Here is a 26,489-nt window from a genome sequence, read left to right as displayed (position 1 = left end):
AATGATAGTAAAAAATACCCAGCCCTGGTCATGAAAGTAAATAAATACCATATTCTAACTGCAGCTTTCTCTCTTACTGAAACCAAACCATTTGGAACAAAATTTTGATTATTTTGTTGTTAAAAAACATACTGGTCATCTCCAAAGAAAATGGTTATTTTGGTATGATTTTTATATTTCCATGCTCTAAACTCAGGGTAAATCATATGCAGTGTCATCTAAAATTAAAATAAGAGCCTATTTTTAGTGTTTCTATAGCTAGTACTATATATTTAGAATTAAAATTCAATATCAATTTCAGTAACTTAAAGTAGAATTTACAAACTGTAACCACAATGTAAATGTTTTCAAATGCATCATAGATTTTTAAAAGAAAACTGTATTTTTAAATAAAGTACATTTTTACAAATTTAAAAAGAATGTAAGATTCAGCATTTTAAAACATTTCTAATTCAACTTTGTGTCCCTTGGTATTTTATAGGAACTAAAAGGACAAATAATTTCAAAGGATCTAGACCCTTTAGGTTCTAGATCGTACCCTATAGAATTAGAAGGTTTACATAGTTATTATCTTGAAATGAAATGACTGAATTATGGAAGAAAAGATATTTTTTCTCTTTGGTAGTCATGGTTGCCTTCATCGTATCCATACACCCTACCAAAAATTAAAGACTTTTTTTTTTTTTTTGCGAGCTTAAAAAGATGAGTTTATTTGGGAATAGCAGAGGAATTGTAATTTGGGACAAGCAGATTGCAGCAAGCTACAACTGAGTCCGTTAGGTTTGAGGTCTAGGTAGTATTTATGAGTAGGAAATGTAAAGAGAGGAGAGTTCAGTTAGAATCAGTTAAAACAAAAAACAAAGGAAGACCAGCCTTGAAAACTTCCTAAGTAAACAACATTCTTTTAAACTTCATTTTTCTCTATATTTTTAAATGAGATTAACTGATTCTACTTCAAACTATACTTATGTAGAAATTTACATTCAAAATAATACCTATAGTTTGTAGATTATTCTCTTGATAATACTGATGGCCCTCAAAAGTAGAGAAAACTTACTGCACTTAAGAAGTTGTTCTAATAGAACTACTCACTACTATAACCCTCACTTTATTTGATAGTATTTGCAAAACTTAAAGTGTTTTCTAACACAGTGGTAATTATAGGGGAAATTTAGCTTATCCAAATGAATACTTAACCCATTACAGTAAAATGCAATTTATTATGAAATACATGGTGAGCTGAGACATTAGTATTTGTCAAACAGTTGAAATGCATAAAAGGTATTTTATGGTTCTTAGAATAAATTTAGCGTAATCATTTAATTTTTATTTATTTGTTTAATTAATATTTAGTTTAACATATTAACATTAAGCAAATTTTAAGTAAAAATTATGTTTAATATATCTTATTCACACAGTCCTTGTTTAAACATAATACTTCAGAATTATGAAATTATCTGCATATCATTGCAAACAATTTTTGGCCATGATTTGGATATATATATTGTTATCTTGTTGTAAGATAAGTATTTCCTAATTTCTCCACTGTATTTTATTTAACATCAAGCAAGTCAAATATTTCACTTGATCAACATATATCCTGTGCTTAACCTCAGTTTCTGCCCATTAAGACATTGAATCCTCTATGTAAAATCACCTTTCTAAAGTGCTCCAGTAACTAATTGTAAAGTCATCATCATCATCTTAGAGAGGAATTATTTCCAGAAACAATACATGTGTCCCTCACCTTCTGGCTGTGCATAATATTTTGACCAGTATTTTGACTCCAGCATCTTATTTCCCCCTCTATTCCTCCAACAGAATTGGGTAAAATTGTACTTGGGCATCCTAATGGAGCCTAAGGACACAATTTCTCATGCCCTTCCCTGCTGTTTGCATTCCTTGGAATCCCAAAATAATACTCAAAACAGTTCTAAATATTCCAACCAAACATGGGTAATACAGCTAACTTGGACAATTTCTATCTAACATTTAGAATTTTAGGTTTAAGGTCCATAGAGTAAGAATCAGGGGACTTTTTTTTTTTTTTTAAATTAAAAAGCTCAGTGTTTTCATTGATATTAGAGGGAAAGGAGTTTTGAATGACCCTAATTACAAAGGACATGCTAACAGTAGTCTCCTTCTCATCAGGCAGTATTTATTCAGGTGCAGTTAATACTAAAAGCATATGGACAGGAGAACTTTTTAACTTAACTAGGCATTAATTTTGTTTTAAAATCATTATGTCTTTAAGCTATAGAATAGGGAGCATGCTTCTCCACCCTAACATGAAGCAATGTATTGACATATGTTGGCATAGCTTACCTCCTGTTTTTCCCCCCAAGATTTACTCTGACCACCGTCTTGAACTACAATTATGAAAACAAGAAATGTGATCCCCTTGTTTAATAGTAACTAAATTGTCAGCATTGAAAGATAGATTGACATATAGATGTATAAAGTAACGTGATAGTCTATGCAAATTTTTTGAAGAGGAGGGAACTTTTATATACATTTGTAGCTTAATACAAGCAATAATTTTATATATAATACTATTTTACAATTTCATTTTGAATGATACAGAAAGGACTTATATTGATGTCACATTTATAGTTTGTATTTATCTCATAATTAGTTATTTTTACTCCAAAAGCAGATTCTTATGATTCAATATATGTATATATATATTTACTGCTATAGGTGATTACCACTTTTAGTGGTTATTATAATAACTGAACCTAGTAGTTTGATTTGGAAAGAAAGCTGTTTGGGGAATGATAAGGCTTTTGGATTTTAGTAATTAAAAAAGCTGTGAGAATATAAAGAGTAATTGCAGTGCTGAACTAGAACAGCATGGTAACTGAATTATAAATGTTAGTATTTTATGATGTTGTTGCTTATTGTGAAACATTCAGAGCATGAGTTAAAATTTCATTTATCATATTGTCTTGTAGGGGCCCAGGTGGTGGTAGGCCTTGGCCAAACCCGACAAATGCCAATTCAGTGAGTACATATATATATTTTTTCACTTTCTTTGTGCTTTGTAACAGTTAACAACAAAAATCTGTTCCTTTTGAGAGCCCCACAATTGGTCATATTAACCTTTTTTAAGTAATAATTCAAAAGTATTTTTATATGTTCTTAGAAAAATATGTATAATCCTTGAAGTTATGTGATTTGTTTCACTTCAAGATGTAAGGTAAAGATGCATTCTATGTAGATTAACGGACATTCAAAAATAGAGGAATAGTGTGATTTATTGCAAAAAGAATACTGCAGTAGCCTACATTTATCATAAAATCTATCATATAATGAATTCACCTATAAAATAACTATAGTAATTACTAAATTGCCAAATAAAACCAATTATGACCAGGTGTTATGATTCTGTTTGCTGTTCTAGTGGTACCTAGGCTTGCTGTCTCGCTGCTCCAGGAAACAAGTGTAGCTTTGCCTTGTGCCTATGGACTAAACTGCCGTCCTTAGGCTTGTATCCATGGTATCTATGTATCTGGCATCATGGGAGTTTTCCTTATCATTTTGTGGCTGTGATTTGACTGCATAAATATATTTGTTTCTTAATAATGTCACAAATGTAGGCACAGGTTAAAATTTAAGCTTTCAGTCTTTAAAATAATACTTTAAATCTACTGACCCAGGAAATAGCTTTCTTGACTTTTGAAACCTTGGGTTCATATGTGAGAGAGTTCTCCTCCGTACATCTGTGTAGTATGTGCACTGCACAAAGATGCCTGAGTCAGAGTCAGCAGGAGACCGGAAGATAGCTGGTTTCCAGTCGTGAAGTCTGTGGAGTATTTACCCAGAAGGGATGCCTTTTGCTTATATGCAGGTACCTACATTGACTAGCAGTGGCCTTAATTCTGAATAAACATGAAACTGATCCAATGTTTAACATTAATTTAAATTTTAAGAAAATGTAAATTTGTGAAGTGTGGATGGTATGGACTTCCCATGTAGCTCAGCTGGTAAAGAATCCACCTGCAAGGCAGGAGACTCCAGTTCAATTCCTGGGTGTGCAAGATGTGCTGGAGAAGGGATAGGCTACCCATCCCAGTATCCTTGGGCTTCCCTGGCGGATGGTATAGACAGAATCATCCTGAATCTATTTCTGTTCTAAAGTAGAAATCACTTACTTCTCATATTAAGTAACTGTCATATTTTTAGAGAAAATGTTTAATCTGTATTACTTGCCTATCTCTTAGATTCAATAGCTATGACGTTTGATAATTAAATAAAATTGCTTGGGGTGGAGAGAATGATGATGTTGCTTCTGCTTGGGTCTTCAGTGTACTATTTCAGCAGATCTTACACTCTTTTACCTGGTTATGTTATATATGACTATCTTTACTCCAGTTTTCTTTTCATTTGTGTGTATGCTTTTGAATACTTCACATTTCTATTTCCTTTTTGCTCTATGTGCCTTTCAAACTTTAAGACTTCCCTTTAAAATGGCATCTAACTGGCAGCTCAGATGTTTTCTTTGAACTTCCCATTAAAATACCCAAAGGTACAGGAAAACAATTTTTTAATAACGGTAGAAACTCTGCCAGTCTTCCTGTTGTCAGAATCTGGAGCATATTTCTATTATCTGCACATCTGGTGAAACAGGATTAAAAAGCACAATCGATGACCCACCTCCACTAGTAAGCTTTCCTACCTAAAAGCAAAAGGACCTCTCTCCTTCCTCAGTGCCCACTTAGCCAGCCATCCCTACACTGCAGGGCAGGAGTGAGCTCACACCCACCACTGCCCACCTTCCCCAGCACCTCCTGTACTCTTAACCAGAGACCCTATCCTCTAAAAGCCACCAAGGAAGGACTGATAGTGAAGGCGTACATTGTACCTAGCAAGTGTGTTATCCGAGTAAAGAGTATTAGATAGAGGCAGAGATGAGGAAAGAGCTGTACTTTCTTACGATTTTTTAAAGTACAGTGAGTCTCTGACATATGAACCTTCGAGTTGCAAACTTTCAAAGATACAAACATGTGTTCACGTGTCCAGTCATGTAAGTTAGTTCACGTGTCTGGTGTATATTGTCACCTGCTTGCGTCGCCCACAAGCGGCTGTGCTCTTGTGTGCTTTACAGTACTGTGTAGAGTACAGTCATACGGTATCTTGATTTCAAGTCCAGGGTGTCCAGAAGCTGGCATAAAAGCAGTGGTGATGTAGGTGGTACTGCTAAGAAGTGCCAGCTGTTGTACCATACTACTGTACTTTTCAAGGTACTACAGTGTGAGATCAAAAATGTTTGTGTTTGTTTTTTTATGTATTATTTGTGTGAAAAGTATTATAAACCTATTACAGTACAATACTATATAGCCAATTACGTCAGTTTGGGTACCTAGGCTAACTTTATTGGACTTAACAACAAATTGGACTTACACACGTACTCACAGAACAGAACTCATTCATATTTAGGGGACTTTCTATACCAAAGACACTCTTCAGGATTTCACAGAGCCAAGCAGTGTGGATAGAAGAACTCACCATATCAGGTCAGCAGCTCTGTGTTATTTTAGATCCCAAGAAACACTAGGAGTTAAGAGAAGGAGCTGTGCATATCAAACCACTGTCCAACAACCACTCCAAAGTGGGCGTTTGGCTAGCACACATGTAGGCACGTAATCAACTTGAAGGCAATTCCTGCTAATGTGATTAATGTATACCACATATGTGTTTTCCTACCCTCAAAGAATTTGATGGGATAGGGAAAAGTTGTGAGAACACCTATCATTTTCTCTTCACAAAGAGAAAGGAGTCATCATCGTGAGCACTGAAAGGAAAAGCATTCCTCCGAAATACGGTTGTTTATGAGAAGAAAAAACCATAGGCAAGTGATAACTTTCTAGCAAAAACATAAGGCTTACATGAAACAAAGCAAAAGTATTCAAGAGGGATTTTTTTCCCCCCTGCATACCATAGATTATACTGTAGTGACAATTTACCTTTATTATTTTGAATTCCAAGTTCTTTGGGCTTTTTGTCTGTATTTAAAATTACAAATAGTTTTCATTTTGTGTCAGTACAGTATGCCCAGGGCTCCTCAGGGTAGCGTGCTAAAGGTTGGCTGCTTTGCTTTTGCTGTTTCCAAATATGTTTTATATACTTTTTTTTCTTTTAAGGACTTTGTTTCCTAAAAATGAAGAGACTATCTTTCACAGTATAAGGATCAACATTTTAAAATTAATATTGATGTAATCTGTTTTCTGATCTGCACACCTTATTTTGATTCCACCAGTTGTCCCTACAGTGTCTTTTGTAACAAAAGAAAATCCCCATTCACTCGTTGCATTCATTTGTCAAGTCGTTTGTCTCCTTTAACCTGGAACAGTTCCTTTGTCTTTTTTAACCTTGGAGTTTTGTTGACCACAAGCCAGTTATTTTGTACAGTGTCCCATAATTTGGTCTTGGTGGATGTTTCCTCACAATTAGATTCAGGTTATATATATTTGTCAGGAATCCCCAGAAGTAACTTTGGGTTTTTCTCAGTGCATCATTTCAGGAGGTGTGTGGTGGTAATTGTCTATTATTTGTGTTACTTACATTAACTTCAGTCACTTAGTTAAGGCAGTGCTTGTTACATTTCTCCACTGTTAAATTATTGTTTTTCCCTTTGTAATTATCTGCTTGTGAGACATACTTCAACACTGCCATAAAGATCATACTTTAATCCTCTGCTTTTTGTATCCATTGATAATTCTCTCCTGAATTATCTTTTCACTATGTTGGTTGCCAAATGGCTATTTTCTAATTCTATCTTTCCTTCTCTACTTATTACTTGATTCTTTACTAGATGAGTTTTTCTTTCTTCTCCAATCATTCGTATATATCTGATGTACTTGTGGATTCTACTTTGTCCAAAGGTTTTGTTTTTTAAATAAAATCATGTCAGATTTGTCCAGTTAGAACCCCTTCAAGTTGGGTCATTTGTCCTTTTGACATATCCCTGTTATGCTTTGAGCATTTTGAAGCTCATATTTTCCCAGCCTTAACCCTGATAACAGCCATTTATATATGGGTCCTTGGTTCCTTTTAGTGGAGAGTGGTATTTAGAACCCATTGGTGTGACCTAACTTCTAGCCATCTCAACCAACAGATACAGATACATATATATACATACACACATACCTATAGCCACACACATCTGTATCTTTATCTATCCATATTAAAACCAGGAGTACACGCTGCAGCTCTGTTTACAATTAGCCAAGACATGGAAGCAACCTAAGTGTCCATCAAAAGATGAATGGATAAAGATGATGTGCTGTGTATAAATGGTATGTTCAGTTCAGTCGCTCAGTCATGTCTGACTTTTTTATGACCCCATGGACTACAGCATGCCAGGCCTCCCTGTCCATCACCAACTCCCAGAGTTTACCCAAACTCATGTCCATTGAGTTGGTGATGCCATCCAGCCCTCTCATCCTCTGTGGTTCCCTCCTTCTCCTGACTTCAGTTTTTCACAATGGTATATTGCTGCTGCTGCTGCTAAGTCACTTCAGTCGTGTCCGACTCTGTGCGACCCCACAGATGGCAGCCTACCAGGCTCCCCAGTCCCTGGGATTCTCCAGGCAAGAACAGTGGAGTGGGTTGCCATTTCCTTCTCCAATGCATGAAAGTGAAAAGTGAAAGTGAAGTCGCTCAGTCGTGTCTGACCCTCAGTGACCCCATGGACTGCAGCCTTCCAGTCTCCTCCGTCCATGGCATTTTCCAGGCAAGAGTACTGGAGTGGGGTGCCATTGCCTTCTCCAACGGTATATTACTCAGCCATTTAAAAAAAAAAAAAAAGAATGAGTAAAATAATGACATTTATGGCAACATGAATGGATCTAGAGATTAACATGCTAAATCAGACAAATAAAAATATCATATGATATCACCCATATGTGGAATCTGATTTTTTAAATGATACAAATCAACTTATTTTCAAAATAGAAACAGATTGCCAGATATTGAAAACAAACTTATGATTCCCAAAGTGGGAGAATGTGGAAGGGATGGATAAATCAAGAGCTTGAGAATAACATACACATGCTACTGTATACAAGATAGATAATCAACAAGGACCTACCATATACCAAGAAAACTCTACTCAGTATTCTGTGATAACTTATATGAGAAAAGAATCTGTAAAAGAATAAACATATGTGTGTGTATAACTGAATCACTTTGCGGTACACTTGAAACTAACACTACTGTAAATCAGCTAAAGTCCAATAAAATTTAAAAGCAGAAAACCATGAGTGCACACTGGTGCTTCAACTGTAATTCAATACGACAGAGTTCATTCTAGACTTCCTGCTTTCCATGTTGTTTATTCACTTCTCTGAAAGTAAGAAGTCTGCCTACCATTATCCACAATAAATTTATTTATCTGTGTAATCTGTATCTTCACATAGTTTTGTCATATATGTTTCGAACAAAAATCTTTTGGCACCCCTTTACATGGCAGCAGGAGAAACATTTTTTAAAACAAATTTATGGGACTTACCCGGTGGCACAGTGGATTAGAATCTGCCAGCCAACTCAGGGGACATGGCTTCAGTCCCTGGTCCAGGAAGATTCCACATACTGAGGAGCAACCAAACCCCTGCACCAACTGCTAATCCTGAAACTCTAGAACCTGCGAGCCACAACTACTGAGCCCATGTGCTACAGCCACTAAACCCCACACACAGAGTCTGTGTACTCCTCAACAAGAGACATCACCACCATGAGAAGCCCACACTCTGCAACGAAGAGCAGCCCTGCTCACCAAAACTAGAGAAAGCTTGCACTAAGCAGCAAAGACTCAGTGCAGCCGAAACTAAATAAAATTATTTTTTAAATTTATATTTTTAATTCAGATAATATGATTTTTACTTTTAACTTCCCTTATGCTGAGTATAACAGTATTGGCCTCTAAGTCTTACTTGGAAACTTACAAGTCTGCCAACCTTTTTATTTTTTGTTTTTCACAAAGAACTGTACATTTGAGCTGAACTGTAGAACAGGTTCTAATCATAAAGTAGCATGCACTTTTATCAAAAATACCTGAATTAGCTTTGTCAGGAGATACTTTTGATTATATGTACCAACCTAACTAGGCTCATACTGAAGGAAAATACTACTGGATCATGTATCTGAAAAGTCCAGATATAAATTTGCTGGGGGACACATTTGGCTCCAGGGTTCAAATAACACCATCAGGACCCTGTCCCTATTCACCGCTTACCCTTGTTCCACGAGTCTGGCAAGAAGGCTGTGTGAGGCTCCAGATGTGTATCCTCACAGCTCCCTGTTAAGCACAAAAGAGCACAACTCTCATCAGTTAAGCACAGGTACTGGAAGTAACTAACTGAAGTAGATTTGCTCAGCTTGGATACATAGTCTTATTCATGAACCAGCTATGACCCGGGGGTACAGTGCTCTATCCACCAGGCCCGGCTCACCCACTCAACCCCCTGAGTCCCGCCTGAACCACATGGAAAAATAAGGGAGATATGGTTCAAAGAAAATGCAGGGAACAATTGGCAGAAGAGGGGCTGAGCAGAAACAACAGATGATCAGTATAGCATTGTATTCATCAACTCACTAACTTGACAGGAAACAGAGAAAACTCCTGTAAGGAAAAATGAGGATCTACTAGAGTGATTAAGCCCAAGAGAAATACAAATATTTTACTCCAGATAGGAGCTTTGCCCTATTAAAAGTAAGATGCTCATTTTTTTTAAAGAGCACTAAAAAATAAAAGAACATTTTCAGCTTTACAGTGACACAGAGAATGTTCCCCTCCCTGATTTCTAGTGAACTGAATTTCAGTGCATATAAGGTAGTTTTGAATTTCACAGTTGATGAAAACTCCTTAGCTAAAATACAATGTTAAGCTACTTAGCTAATCATTTTTTAATAAAGCCAAAGAGAACCTCTAGGTATTCTGCTATTCATCTACCATGGCACCAATCATAAATACTAGGAGTCAGAATATTTCAGGATTTTTGGATTGTCGTCACATCTCTTGAATTTTCTGTCTAGCTTAACCAGACAAACATATGGCCTTAATTTTTATTATCTGTCAAATAAGAGATTTGTGTAGTTCTATGATTCTGATCTTCTAGCTCTCTGGTCTTATCTTCTACATCTGCATTTTCCTCTTAATGGATATTTTGTATAGTATATGGGGGAGGGGTGGAGGGAAAAGATTAATTATGCTGGGGAAATTCTGGTGACTGGAGGTAGAGAAAAGCCTGGACAAAAGTAAAGAGAAGAGGGATTGTAGGAAATGTGTGAGGAAAAAATATTAGATTCTTAGTGGCTGGAACATAGCTTTGGAAGGCAGAGAAGACAGCAAAGCTGGAAAAAGAAAGATGGACCATGATGTGTTCAGGACTTTGAATGCTGAAAAATCTGGAATTATCATCTGTGTGGAACAGAATTTTGTTTTAGGATGATAGTATATAAAATGGATACATAGCGAAACAATATTGAAAGAGTAGAGTAACGGGCCTTACAAAATGCTGCCAGAGTCTGAGGTAGAGCAGTGGAGAAAGGATGGAGGAGATAAAAATGTGACACATGTCATCAAAAACAACTGGTGATTGTTGGATTTAGAGATAAAGAAATGAAGTTGAAGGTGATTTCAGGTCTTTGAGACTAGTTTTCAGGGAAAGATATACCCAGTTGAATGCAGATTCCAAAGAATAGCAAAGATAGATAAGAAGACCTTCTTCAATGAACAAGTGCAAAGAAATAGACGGAAACAATAGAACGGGAAAGATTAGAGCTCTTTTGGAAAGAGATTGGAAAAAATTGGAGATGTCAAGAGAACATTTCAAACAAGGATGGGCATGATAAAGGACAGAAGCAAAAGAAAATTAATAAGAGGTGGCAAGAATGTACAGAACTATACAAAAAATGTCTTAATGACCCAGATAATTATGATGGTTTGGTCACTCACCTAGAGCCAGATATCCTGTAGTGTGAAGTGGGCCTTAGGAAGCATGACTGCAAATAAAGTTAATGGAGATGACAGAATTCCAGCTGAGCTATTTCACATCCTAAAAGATGATGCTGTTAAAGTGCTGCACTCAGTATGTCAGCAAATTTAGAAAACTCAGCAGTGGCCACAGGACTGAAAAAGGTCAGTTTTCATCCCATTCCCGAAGAAGGGCAATGCCAAAGAATATTCAAGCTACCATACAATTGCAGTCATTTCACATGCTATTAATGTTATGCTCAAAATCCTTCAAGCTAGGCTTCAGCAGTACATAAACCAAGAAATTCCATATGTGCAAGCTGGCATTAGAAAAGGCAGAGAACCAGAAATCAAGTTGCCAACATTCAATGGATCATGGAGAGAGCAAGGGAATTCCAGAAAAACATTAGTTCTGCTTCATTGACTATTCTGAAGTCCTTGATTGTGTGGATCACAACAAACTGTGGAAAATTCTTAGAGAAATGGGAATACCAGACCACCTTACACCTGTGTCCTGAGAAACCTTGTATGCAGATCAAGAAGCAACGGTTAGAACTGTACATGGAACTATGGACTGATTAAAAATTGGGAAAAGAGTACAACTAAGCTGTATATTGTCACCTGCTTATTTAACTTATATGCAGGGTACATCCTGCCAGGCTGTATGACTCACAAGCTGGAATCAAGATTGCCAGGAGAAATACCAACAACCCCAGATATGCAGATAATACCACTAATTGCAGGAAGCATAGAGGAACTAAAGAGTCTCTTGATGAGGGTGAAAGAAGAGAGTGAAAAAGCTGGCTTAAAACTCAACTTTCAAAAACTAAGATCATGGCATCCAGTCCCATCATTTTATGGTAAATAGAAGGTGGGAAAGTGGAAACAGTGACAGATTTTATTTTCTTGGGCTCCAAAATCACTGCAGACAGTGACTGCAGCCATGAAATTAAAAGACTCTTGCTCCTTGGAAGAAAAGCTATGACAAACCTAGACACTATGTTTAAAAGCAGAGACATCACTTTGCCAACAAAAGTCCATATAAGCAAAGCTATAAAAGTTTTTCCAGTAGTCTTGTACAGATGTGAGAGTTGGACCATATAACAGGCTGAGCATTAAAGAATTAATGCTTTTGAATTGTGGTATTGGAGAAGACTTTTGAGAGTCCTTTGGACTGCAAGGAGACCAAACCAGTCAATCCTAAAGGAAATCAACCCTGAGTATTCATTGGAAGGACTGGTGCTGAAGCTGAAGCTTCAGTATTCTGGTCACCTGAGGCAAAGAGCTGACTCACTAGAAAAGCCCCTGTTCCTGGGAAAGATTGAAGGCAAAAGGAGAAGGGGGTAGCAGAGGATGAGATGATTAGAGAGCATCACCAACTCAATGGACAGGAATTTGAGCAGACTCTGGAAGATAGTGGAGGACAGAGGAACCTGGCATGCTGCAGTCCATGGGTTCACAAAGAGCTGGACATGATGTAGCAACCCAACATCATCATCAAGGAGGATGGGAGTAACACAGAGTGAAATGAGGACATGGGGGAAACGCAGGCTTAGAGCGTAGGCTGTGAGCTTTGTTATTGGAATGTTAAATTTCAAGAATTTGTAAAGCACCACCTTTGATTCTTCTACAATGCCTAATGTGTGTTTCTGTAATTGTGCTTAATGCATTATAACAAACCTGTAACGTTCAACCTCTGCTGAGTACCCACTGATGTGTGACCAGCAGTTTTTTATTTTTCCCTAGTCACATGCCCTTCCTACATTCCTTATCCTTGGCCCCTTTTCTATCAGCTAAACTTGTCTCTTACTTTACGGTGGGGAAAAAAAAGTAAACATCAGACTCACATTCTTCAAATTCTACACTTCAGTATTATCAGACCTTTAATCATATTTCTTTCCTCTTGTCTTAGTAGTGTTCTTCTCAATGCTAGCCATTTGGTCTGGTCTCTTTATCCCACCTCTTCATGTTTCTACATATCTTGCTCTTTCATTTTTTAAAGGAGTCTTCATCTATCCCTTTCCCTTGGTTGGAACTTTGCCTAACAGTGTGCCAATTAACAAATCCCAGGACAACCTTAAAACCCCCAGTCTTTCTCTCTTCTAGAGTTGGAAGGGATAACCGAGAGAAGACTTCTCTCAACCCTTCATCAGTGTCAAACCACAGTCCCGCATCTCCCACACTGACTCTGTCACCACCATTCTCCTGGGCAGTGGATTCCTTGATACCCCTCCTCTTCATTCCTGTGCAGCCGTGCAATGCCAGAAATACAGCAGGTGATGGACGAAGATCGGTTAAACTCAACCGTTTCAGTTCCTAGTGATCTTCCACTTAGCAAAACTAAGGACTTATTTTCTGTCATCATACCTGAACTTTGAAATATTCTACACCTTGGTTTTGTTTTAAATGTCTGTTGATTTCTTTTCTTCATTTAAGTAATGTTTTCTTCCATATTTGCACTAGCATATTCCTTTATATTATTTATTCTTGGGCGTGTCACAGAGAAGTTGAAAGACAAGCCCAGTAAGGCTCAAAAGTAAGCCCAGTTTAGGCATTTTCTAGCCAGCCTGCTCCCACTTCTTGCTTCTTAAAAGTCTGCCTTGACATTTTATAGAATATTTTCTCCAGGTTTTCCTCCAGTCACATTATCTACCCTTTTTTTTTAAGTTAATTTATTTTTTAATTGAAAGATACTTTACAGAATTTTGTTTTGTTTTCTGTCAAACCTCAATATGAATCAGCCATAGGTATACATATATCCCCTCCCTCTTGAACCTCCCTCCCATCTCCCTACCCTCTAGGTTGATACAGAGCCCCCGTTTGGGTTTCCTGAGCCATACAGCAAATTCCCATTGGCTATCTATTTTACATATGGTAATGTAAGTTTCCATGTTACTCTCTCCATATATCTCACCCTGTCCTCCCCTCTCCCCATGTCCGTAGGTCTGTTCTCTGTTTCTTTTTCCATTGCTACCCTGCAAATAAATTCTTTGGTACCGTCTTTCTAGATTCCATGTATATGCATTAGTATACCATTATCTACCCTTTTTTAATTGGTAATGTTCTTTAATTCCAAAACTATCATTTAGTTTCGATAACTAAACATAATCAAATCCTATAGTAAGTATTGTGCATGGCACACAATGGGGATTTAGTTAATTGAAACTTTATCTCTTGTCCTGATCTCCAATGAATTCTTAACCACTACTTCTAAATATCTGTTGATTGGTTTTAACTCAGTGTCTACTAGAGCTTTTGAATACAATATCAGACATTCCCCAAACCTGTCCCCTGCTTCCTAAACTCCCTATATATGAGTTAGTAGCACCATCATCCACCCAGTCAGCATGTTGGAAACCTTGGAATTTCCTTAACTTCTCACCCAGTTTGTCCCCAAGCCCTGCAGAGTACATTTGCAAAGTCTGTCAAATTCTCTTATCCCTATTTATCTTAATCAGCATTGCCTAGAACTCTTTTTATCATCTCTTGCCTAGACTTTTTGCAATATTCTCCTAACTTGTATTCATGCTCCACGATGCCTGTAGAGTTATCTTACTAAAATACGTAAATTTGAACACGTCTCTCAAAACCTGCTGTTTCCAACAGCATAGATTTAGCCTGACCATGTAGCCTCATCACTTACCACAATCGCCTGTAAGTCCCACACTGCAACAACTGTAAAATTACATACCGTTTCCCTAATAAACTGAGTACTTTCACATTTGTTTATTAAATGTCGATCCTTCTCTTTGTCCTTGTAATGGACCCCCACTCTCTCTCTTATTCCCAGTTTCCCAGCTCAAATACATCTTCTGTACCCACATAGTACTGCTTCTGTCATTGTTGTATTTGGTTTCTCAGACTAGGCAGACAGACACTGCTGTTATTTATGAGAGTTCAGATTCCGTAAAGTGCTAGGGATAAGAGCCCAAATGTTCCTCTTCTCTGAATGAGGGCAAGGACTACGAGGTAGAAAACAGTGAATACAAGAGCTTGACAGGGCAAAAATGGAAATAAACTGAACTGGAGGGGGTAACAAACTTTTTAAAGTAGTTTTAAATGTTTATTATACTTAATGGTGTTTGAAGAAACCATGAAGAGGGAGAAGTTAGTACTTGTGAGAATGAGATGTTCAAGAAGGGCTAACTTTGGAAATAAAGACTTCTTTTCCCCCTACCTGAGATGAATGGACGAAATTTTAAATCTATAAATAATGAAGTGTTTAGTTGAAGATGAAGGCATGGCAGTAATTTGATGGCTTTGATGTATGACCAAAGGACAAAGTACTAACTCAGGATAGTCGAACCACCAGTAAGGGCCAGTTCACAAAAGTCAGTTGTTAAAAGTCAGGAACTTTGTCAGCTGATTGTTAAAATCATTGGTAGCTTGAAATCTGCCTTATAGGAATATTTACACAGCATAAATTGGTACATACTACAGATTTGGAGTTTTTCCCTCAAGTTTACAGCACACCTCTAGAATACTTTGGAGCTTCCATAACAGCTGAGCCAAAATGCTTCCAGCTGTTAGTGAAAACTAGGTTAAAGCCGGAGAACATGATCACGTGTTGGACCTTGTCAAGCTTGTTTTGTTTTCCTTGCCAGGCACTCTCTACTATAAAACAGAAAAGTTGGCTAGAGGATGATCAAAAAAGAGTTGGGAATTAACAAAGTAGACTTCAGGATAATGAATTTAAGATATGAGAGAGAGAAAGAAAATGCTGGAATTGTGATGGGATAAGATTCTGGTTGGAATATAGAGTGTTGTTTGTGAGTGTCATGAAGAACAAGAAAGATGTCAGTCAGGAAAGTTGTTTAGATCTTAGATCTCTGTGCAAAACTTTTAGGATGTAGTCATGCTCATATATGGAAAAAAACTGGGCTTGGGGGAGGGGCACGGGGAGGGTATTTCTGTAAAGTAAAGGCAGTGAGTGTGTTCCTAACATCTAAAGAGTGGTTTTTTTGATCGCTAAGTCATGTCTGACTCTTTTGTGACTCCATGGACTGTAGCCCACCAGTCTCCCATGGACAAATGGAATTCTCAAGGCAAGAGTATTGGAATTGTTAGATCATATCTTGAAGTTGCTTAAGGATGACAGTAGGCAATAGAGACAGAAAGAACATGAGCCTGGTGTTTAAGTTATAAGGAGATGAAAACTGGAGCCGGCAGATAAGTTGGTGATTTGGAGACAGCAGGGACACGTATTTAAAATAAATAGCAGAGGATGGATGATTGATCATGAACTGCAAAAGACCCAAGAGAGCAAAGCTGTATTCATTCACCCAGTCGAGTAAATGTACAGTGCCATAGCGATCCTGATACTCACAGACACAATCACCACCACTAACAATACTGAGCACTCAGTAACGGCCGTGTGCGGTGCTGAGTTACACAGAAAGTGGCCCAAGCAGAGGCTCAGACGCCTGTGGTCTGGGCTTAAAGCCAAACAAGGGCATCAAACAATGAGGAGAGTTTTCAAATAACTGAATGTTAAAATCATTAGAAAAAGTATAGCTTTGTTGTCTTTCTGCTTTATGATTTCATATTATTTTTATGTTTAATTAGAAGGAAGGTATTGATGTAGAGGGAGCATTTAGGTACAGACACTATAATCTTTTCACCATTCTTAAGGTCCTATTTTAGCCCTGGCTGTCTTACTCCAAGACGATAGTAATTTACTGGCTTTTTTCAGAATAAGGCAAAAATATCTCTTCTAAATGTGAAGATGAAAGATGTAAGCTAGTGAGCTTGTGTGAAAAAAAGAATATTTGGATCAACTTCTCTATTAATATCCACACTTAAGGAGTTATTTTTAAATATATGTTTTCCAGTTTTCATTTCTTAAATTTTCATAGCAATGTCATATTAATACCTTGTAATCTCTAGAAAAGAGCTTGGTTAAGAGCTTGATTTGAAGGGAATGAGGGAATATGTTACCCATATTTGATCCCCACAAATTAGTAGTCCTCGGAGACTTAAATTAGCAAAATATTTTGCATTCATTATATTGTTTTCTAGAAGCTAGTTAGAAAGGAAAAGGGGAAACAGGTTTATATGTCAAGTATTGACCCATACTGCATGAATATAGTAGCCTGAAACCTGTCTCTAAAAAAATAATGTATCCCAGATGCACATAAATTAGAAATGGCATCTGTAAAATCTACTAATTTGAAAAATTCTGGTTTCTGGTTTTTACCTGCACAAATATATATCTTTCTAATAATAGAATAAGTGTCACTAGTATCAAGCAGTGAGTATAACTGCCCTGAAAGCAATATAACTTGAAACTGTAATTCTGTCTAAATTCTTCTTGACTAATATCCTTTCCCTTTTTTAATAAATTCAAGATAGGTCTGCATTTTATTCAGTTTTCTAGCACTCAGACATATATAAATGCCTTTATCCTTTATTATCCTTTGTGATAAATTTTAAAACTTGATAAAAGTTAGAAAATAGATTCATTTTAGGTCAGTCTCCTTACTGCCACATGAATCAGAATATGTCTATTTTTCGTCCTGTTCATGTTCCAGATACCATACTCCTCAGCGTCTCCTGGGAATTATGTAGTAAGTACATTTGGGTTTGTTTGCTCATAAGAATTGATGTTACGTTTTATTTGGGCAATGAAATAGTTGTCCAGATGTTAAAAGAGCCCCTGTGTATTGGCCAAGAAGTGAACATCTGATTTGTATTGAGTTGTTTCGTCTGCCAACCTCAGTACATATGTTGATGTTCATTAGTGAAACAGTTATCAATCTGGCCAAAATTTCCCTGAGTACTGTGTTTTACTTCAGCATATGTTTCTGTAAGCCAGTACAATACCCTGTCCAATCATGAAGAAGCACCCCCAGTTACACAGTGATATGCTTGAATTTGTAGTTCTTCATAATCTATACCCCCGCACCACCCCATTGCCATACACAGAGTCTAAGAAGACAGTAAACTTTCTCCCAATCACAAAGAGAATCCGATAGCAGAATGATGACTGATAATTTGGGAGAGGGGTGTTAATTTTCACTGTTAGAAATCGAGAGCACTTATCATTTTGTACATGTTAATAATGTCCAATGATTTATATTTGTCGATTCAGTGGGTTTTACATGATCTCTTGAACTTACAAATGACCTTTTAACCATCATCACATTAGAATCCATGCTGTGTCTAAAGGCCATCACAGAACATAATTTGTTATACTGTTTAGCAGAGAAGCAGGAATAAATGGTAAAACCGAAAATCTTTCCCAAGGAGATATTCATAGGCGGTGGTTAACCAGAGTAGGAAAAGAGAGTCCTTTGGAAGATCAGTATCAATTGATCAGTTTTACTTTCCATGGAGACAGTGTTCTATGAGCACAGCGGAAAACACAGATGGTTTTGGACCTGCGGACTTAGTGCTCAGAATTCCCTTAAGCTGTACAAACTAAGAAAGTAACTTTTTTCATGTTCTCCATGAAACCAAAATGAAAGTTAAAAAGTTTGGGTACAACCTATTTTTTCTTAAAGTCAATTAAAAATACGCTTCATATATAGTCTTATGAAATTGTAAATTTGACATATTTAAAAGTAAATTTAAGCTGTTTAGTAAATAGCAATACATGTATTATTTGGAATAATTAGTGGACTATGTCTGTGTACTCAGAATGAAACAAAAACCTCGCTGTTTAAAAGTTAATTTGACTATGTTCCTCTGAAAATTCTCAAACTCATTGCCTGAATTATCCATTTTGGTTGTGTGAAATAACTGAACTAACTTTAGAGTCACCTAACATCCCTTTCAAATTGATTGTACCTATAGCCTTAGGAACCCTCACATTAGTCAGCATCACCTCTTCTAATTGATGCGATGGCTGAAGGTGCAGTGCATCAGAGATGTTGTGGTTGAGACTGAAAGAAGAAATAGCATCAATATATTTTTAAAGCATATGAATATCTTTTGGTTTTCAAATGCCTATAAAAACCAATGATACAAAATACAAGAAAATTACAGAAAACTAAATCATAAATACAAATACACATGAATTATTTCTATTTTATGGATTTGTAAAGGCCCTCTTAAATCGTTTCTCCTTAACCTCATTATACCTGATGTGATTAAGTCATGAATTATAAATCAGTGTTATAGGCTCACTGTTTTGAGAAACTTGTCAAAACAATCTCAGTCTATTTAAGCTAAATTATATTTTGCATAACAGTGAAATGATTGTGCATTCAAAGAAAGTAAATTATGGAGAAAATATATTGCCTCTGCTGTTTTCAAATTGGATTGTGATAAAGTCTAACTTCTGTTTTTCCTTATCTTATTAAGTGCAATGCCTTATTTTCACTGACATTTTGTGTGCTTATTTAGGGTCCTCCTGGAGGTGGAGGGCCACCAGGAACACCTATCATGCCTAGTCCAGCAGGTACTGTAATTGAATGAGCCACAAGGGTATTTCTCAGAGTAAAATAATAGAGTACAGAAACTGTTATGAGGGAAAGTTAGTAGTATCCTTTATCTCATTGGCGGTTTCATAAGTTGAGTAGAGGTAGCAAGCAGGAGGAAATAGTGCTCTTCAGTAACTGTTTTCCGATTACTTTAAGCATTTAGAACACTTCTGTTGTGTAGGTAACGGATTTAACCAGAATGAAAACTGTTGATCTGTATGAATTGCCCAGTAATTTTATCTGACTAGAAATTTGCTTGAAACTGTGGAAAAGATCCAAATCTCACAGCCTGAGAAAATTTCTGCCCAAGTAACACATGACATACACAGACCCACTAGGTTTAATACAGCAAATCCGACTCATTGTCTCTAGCGTCTAAAATAGATGTGGATGTGCTATCAGCATCATTTATCCTGCACGTCTATAGGTATTTATTAGTTAGTTAATCCACTATGTAATGGGGGAAGTTTTTTAATCTTTTAAACTAAAATACTGCAGTATTCCTGGAATCATGTAATATGATTATTTTAAATGCCTCTCTCCTTTGAGACTTAAATACAAACTAGTGAATGTATTGTGTCTTGAGGCCTCTAGTGATATTAATAGTACACCCCTCTTAGAAGTGCCTGGCAGCATGTAGCAAGAGCCATGAACAAGTTCACACCATTTGACTCCATAATCCTACTACTATAAATCATTTGAGGTATAGCCCAAGAATCATGTACAGTGATGCTCACCTGATATAGCCAGCAGTAGACTAGAAACAACTTTCATGCCTAATCCAATTTTAGTGATATTTTTAAATTTTTATGTTTTATGGACTAAAACTTTAGCCATTAAGATTACTGTCAAAAAACTTTTAATGACACAGAGAAATGTTCATGATTTAATGCAATGTGATCACAATATTATTTTTAAATATATTACACAACTTCTGGGTAATGAAATATGTGGGAAAATTTTATAATTAGAAAATAATTTTTATTATGTTGCACTCAAATTCATATCTTATGAATTTGTTGAAATCTAAGATATATAGAAGTTTGAAATTAAGTATCATTAATCATACCAATAAGTATTTTTAAGTTTTGAAACCTTAATTTAGAAAAAGCAGAAATTTGATTGGTTCAGAATTTTACTTTGGTTCACTAACTCTTTGGAATGAATCACAAATATTTCATAGATCTCTGTCCTCAGAACATCTTCAGTGAAGTGAAACAGAATTCATTGAAGATAGAATTATATGAATTGAACATCTTGCCCACATTTGCATTCCTTTTGGTGAAATTAGGGTTTAATTTATGAAGGTAGCATATTATTAACAAATATTTCACTTGTAGTACTTAAAGAAAATTTTTGGAGTGACACTAAACTCTGCAGGCGATAAATAATCTGATCAATTCTTCCTTTCAAGCCAAAAATTGCCACCAGTATTGCTGGCTTTTCTGCATGCTCTTTTATGTACTCATTCTTTATCAGTCAGTCCTCTAATATGAAGCCAGTATGCCTCAGCCTCCAAAAAATAGGTGCCAGAATATCTACAGTTTTTTGGTATATAAATCAGACATTTTCTAAAAAATACCAAACTTATTCCCTCAATGTTTTTTCATTTTCAGATGAAATTCTTTTGATTAGTCTTAAAAGCAATGAATTTTCTTTCTGCATATTTTAAAATATACAGCCCATTTTCCTTTCAAGTTAATTACTAGAATTAGTAAGACTAATAAAGGTGAAAAGCCATTAAGTTTTCCTATGTTTAAAAAACAAACCCAGCTTTTCTGAAAGATAAGTTTTTATGGGATAGCATTTATGTCATGAGTTGAATCTAAGTTAGCAGGTATTTATTGTCTGTAGTATACAATATGAGTAAGACATGGCCCCTTTCCTCCTCTCAGAGAACTTATAACCTAGTTTGAAGCCGGAGGGAAGAATAAGACAAAATATTAACTATAATGCAAAGCATGCACTCACACACTTTTAAGTATCAGGGGAAGTTAAAACTTCTTGGAAGAGGTCTCATCGGCAGTAGGCCTTGAAGACAGAGAGTGTCATCTCAGTAAGTGGAGACTGGGTAGCGAAGCCACTTGAAGGAAAAAGAACAAAAATAAGGTGATGGAAAAGGATGCACATATGCAGGAAGGAAAAAGTAGCCTGAGTTGACAAGCGTATAGTATACATAAAAATGTAAAAATACTTCAGGCCACAAAAGTAGATTAGAAGCTTACTTAGTATAAACAGAGGTCAGCCAGAGGTAGGCATTTCAACTTTCTTAATAATATGATTTGTTAATCTAGATGTTAAAAATAATACTTAGGATTATGGATCACTGTTTATAAACAAAGGATAAATGGCATCTTACTCTAAAATAATAAATTAATGTGTAATAATCACAAAATAAGAGGAGAAGTAACTGCCCATTTCTCACTCTACAATTATTGCCATAAGAAAGCAAATGATTTTTATCTTCTGCCTTAAATCAGTGTAAAACAACTTTTTCAAAGTAGAGGCCTACAATATTTTATTTAAGAGAATTATATAATTGTGGGAAAATAGAAAAACATTTTATAACTAATAGTTTCTAAATATAAAATATTAAGCCTTTCACTTTAGGCTATACATTAGAAACACCTATACTCAGAGACTTAATTAGGACTAGTAATAGACATGAAATGTAATATGTTACATGTATTTATATGGATATACACTACAGTTATTTTTATTATAATTAATCAAAAATAAAATGACTGAAAAAAATTTTATTGGAAGTTGTACTAATGAAAGCTGGCTTTTACATCAAGCAAGAGAATTTTAATTCCCATTGTATCATCTTGTTCTAATCTCTTTCTTTGGGAAGTAAGCCAGGATATTCCACCAGCTTTTATTATTAGCTAAATAAATTTTTTAAATTGGTATATTAAGAAACCTTAATAAATAATAACTAAAAATTTACTAAATCTGAATTTTAAGAGATTTTTGTTATAGGTATTCATGTAAATTGCTTAGAGAAGTCAAAAGGTTTTCATGTTGTTTTTAAAGAAGGAAAAGTTTACTATAATTTTTTAGACTTTTAAAGTGATATTCCTTTTGACCTGGACTATTCAAGTGATTATTCCTAATATATTAAGTAAATATTCCTAATTTATGACCTCAGAATAATTTCTGGGTCAGAAAATGACTTACAGATACTTGTTTCTGAACATCAATAATGACTATTTCAAGTGGTACAGCTATTAATATACATAGGTGTCCAGATCATCTTTGATTATTATTTTGTGATGACTTGGGCGTAAATTATAATGAAAGATATTAATTCAATAATATTTTGTTTCAGATTCAACCAACTCTGGAGACAACATGTATACTTTAATGAATGCAGTACCTCCAGGACCTAACAGGCCTAATGTAACTATGCCTTTTTTAAAAATTTTTGGAATGTATTTGAAGACTCAAGTCTCTAAGTACATTTCTTTTCCTTGATACTGGCTTTGTATTTTATTATCCAGGACCTTACTGGATATCAAAATATATATTCTGGGTTGGAAAAAAACATTATATATAACATACATAACAATAGATTTAATATTAGTATAATGTAAATGTAAAGTGGAACTTAATTATAAAATGTTGGTATGTGGCCTTATCTCAAATATCTAATAATTTATATTGACTATTTGAAGGTGACAGGTAGTGTGTAAGCATTTATGATCACCTCATTTTGCACATCATTAACTTATTCAGGTGGTTGTGCTTTTTTCCTGATAAACTCAAAACTAAAATAGGAAGTTGAATATGCTTGTTTTTCTTTAAATTTTTGAAATCTGGAGTTTAAATATAGAACTGAAGCAGTTATACAGAAAGAATTTGGGCATTTTTAATAAGGCATATGGTTGTGATTTTTCTACAAATGCTTACAGAAAAATGGTACTGCTCTATGAAACCTACATGTTAACAAAATATATTTATAACAATACAGTTAATATATATATATGAATAAAAGGTAGCTCAAATTAAAGAAAAGTAAAAACATGTATAAAGAATTCCCCAAAGTATACCAAAAACTGGGGATGAAATATTATAACTGAGCTTCCTTATCAGTGAGGCCAACAAAGGGAATCTTGAAGCCACTGGTGGGGTATGTGGCTAGTCCAAACTGAGGTGTTCTGCAAGTATGAAACACACCCTGGATTTTGAGGACTTATACAAAAAAATATCTCATTAAAATTTTGTATTGACTATTTTGAAATGGTAATTTTGATTACATAACTAAATAAAACTATTAAAATTAACTTTACCTGTTTCTTTTTACTTTTTAAAGATGGCTGCTACTAAATCCAAATTTATTTACGTAGTTCACACTTGAACTTTACATATTTTATTTCTATTAAGCAGCACTGCCTTCAGTTACCAGTATTCCCTTTATATAATCAAATAGATTCTTTTTCAGGGAAAAAAAAAAGTTTCCTGTCAATAATGTCTAAAAGGTGTTTTCACAGAGATTTTAAAAACATTGAATACAATCATGAACAATGTTCATTTTAGAAATGCAGCACAAATATAGAAAAGCACTTCATACCGCAATTTCATATCTTAAAACTTGATATTTGAAAGGGAAGGAATAAGGGAGGAAACCAAGAGCATATGGTACTGAAGACATTTCTGCAGGCAGCTGAACTGATATCACCCAAGTGTGTTCCATTCTGGTTCTCTCACGTGGTACAAAGATAAGAGATTCAAAAGAAGTAGACGATGAGCATGTCATTCTTTCAAATATCATTTATTTGAGCCATGGGTAGTAAAAGCCAGTGCCTGTTGAGGGCTCGGACTGCAGTGTTCTGTGCTTGAATTATCATACCTACAGTCAGTGTTGCTTAAAGCACAGTGATGGCCAGATAAAGGGACCAAACCAAGGAGGAGCACAGGCTGTTAGCTTCACTGCCACCAGTTTCTCAGCCCAGATCTAAACTATGCTTTGGGGGGCGGGGAAAAAAAGGTTGAAAAACAGAAGTTCAAAGTTAATTTCTCTGACCTCTCAGTAGAGGCATACATATTCCAAGTTGTTACTGGAAAATAACAATCCATACTTTTAGGCAACAGAATTGGCATCACCCTGGGAAGATGTATAAGCATATGATACGGGTGAGCTCGGTGATGGAAAGCCATGTTATTTCCACACAGAGTCGGTGATACACAGCATGTCTGCTGAGGCAGTTTTTTCCCCTAAAGCCTCCTTGATGAGTAACCATCACCACCCCATCTATAGGCACACATCTATAGACATACATACACCACACACATACATGCATTCAACATTCTCCACCATACAACATGGAAGAAATTATTTGGGCATGAGAAATTTTAAGAACAAGTGTTTTCAGTATCTTAACTATAAATATAAGGTGACTATAGATAGCCTATCTTCAAAGTGGAGTCTGAGCTTCCTCCGAAGTGTTCCAGGGAGTTGAGGCAAAGACTGAGCAGCGGGTCATGGACTTTTCCACCACCTAGTCTACCACAGCACATCTGTTCACACGTGTGTTGTACTAGACTCCAGATGTAAGGTTTCACTTGGAAATAAAGTAACACTACTGTAAAAAAAATGTGAAATATAACTGCTTTTGAATGTCTAATTGTCATTAGACTGACGTGGTTGAGATTGCCAAGACGACTTAGGTGTATTCAGCTATCCCCAAGGCACTAAATGTACTTAACCTGCAAGATGACATTATTTATTATGTCCATTTGAACAATGAGAGATTGTCTGCTATGAAAAATGTATAATGTTCAGTTGTTCTTATTAATAAGCCAATACTTTTAACAGCTTCTTAAGAATTACCTCTGGTTTATAATAGCAAAATTTGTCAACAGCATAGGAGAGAGTACTTCTCTTCTCACTTGCACTGAAATATATGTGCTTTCTGGTTAAGGATATCTTAAGGAAAAGTTGGATATGGATAAGGATTAGCTTGAAGATCCAGAACATAGAGAAGATGAAATAAGGGAAATAGCAGTGCAGAGAGAGATTCTAGAAAGCTGGGGGAAAATCTAGGAAAATAATCTCTATAACTTGTAAATGAAAATAAGTTGTAGGAGTATATTACAGTGTTGAAGATAGATATTGTGACATTGAGATAAACAACTGTTTTCAATATGATCACAGTCATTTTTTCCATTTTTTAAATAGTTTCCAATGGGCCCTGGGTCAGATGGCCCTATGGGTGGATTAGGAGGAATGGAGTCACATCACATGAATGGCTCTTTAGGTAAGGATATTAAACCTGATGTTCAGAAATGAATTCAAAACAAAACCTTAATTTGACATACCATGATTTACAAAGTTCTTCTGTGTATAGGAGCTCGTTTTGAAATGCTTCAGCTTTTACCTACACCTGATAGTTCAATCCATAGGATATTTGCTATGATTACTGGAGAACATTTGAAAACTCAGATGTGTGAGAATTGTTCTATCCAAGCTCATATTCACAGGTATTTCCTTTAACCTATGAAAATCTGAGTGCTTATAATAAAAAGAGACGCTGCAGCTTTGGGCACCTGGAGGACTGTGAAGTCCTCCCAATGGGCCTTTGGTATCTCCCAAGGTCTACAGACATAGTCTCAGAGAACTTCAGTGCTCTGCAAGAATTTCTTGATTTTGTTTCTCCTTTTTAATGTTTGTCTCTTTTTAAAAAGTAAAACTGGTTATCATATTGTGGATAAACTGATTCTCTTAAGAAAAAACACTGCCCATACTTTCTGTATTCATAATAAAGCTGATTTCAAGTAGTGCAAATAATGGTTGAAAACATACTTCATAAATGATGTTTTCTTACCAAATGAAGCCAGCTACCTGCAAAGTGAGCAAAAAGTTCACAACAGTTAGAAGCAAGTGGTAAAAAATTGATGTGGTCACACAGCACACTGTATATGTAGGCAGACCAAATGCAAAAATAAAGGAAAAATGTTTATTTTAATCTGTATGTTTATCATCATCATATATCATAAACTATTTTAAAAGTTGACAGTGGGGTTGGAGTTTGTGCTAATTTTTTTCCTCTGAAAAAGAACCATCTTTTACCTAAGTTGGAGAAACCATG

The 26,489-nt window shown here is 35.7% G+C and overlaps 1 protein-coding gene across 1 annotated transcript in view; it reads left to right on the top strand.

The window, feature by feature from the left end:
- The window catches only part of SSBP2 (single-stranded DNA binding protein 2), a gene marked incomplete at its 5' end in the record, with an annotated part of 221,161 nt that overhangs the window by 177,525 nt on the left and 17,147 nt on the right, over positions 1-26,489 (top strand). Inside the window, 5 exons of the mRNA XM_010863391.1 lie at positions 2,955-3,003; positions 17,506-17,541; positions 19,322-19,376; positions 22,730-22,800; positions 25,580-25,658. Coding sequence (XP_010861693.1) covers positions 2,955-3,003; positions 17,506-17,541; positions 19,322-19,376; positions 22,730-22,800; positions 25,580-25,658 — 290 coding nt within the window. The remainder of the gene's footprint in view (positions 1-2,954; positions 3,004-17,505; positions 17,542-19,321; positions 19,377-22,729; positions 22,801-25,579; positions 25,659-26,489) is intronic.

This window comes from Bison bison, unplaced genomic scaffold, assembly GCF_000754665.1.
Source record: "Bison bison bison isolate TAMUID 2011002044 unplaced genomic scaffold, Bison_UMD1.0 scf7180017864490, whole genome shotgun sequence".
In the NCBI taxonomy this organism is placed as follows: domain Eukaryota; kingdom Metazoa; phylum Chordata; class Mammalia; order Artiodactyla; family Bovidae; genus Bison; species Bison bison.
Note: the sequence above shows the minus strand (reverse complement) of the source record. Positions and strands in the feature narration are given on the sequence as shown.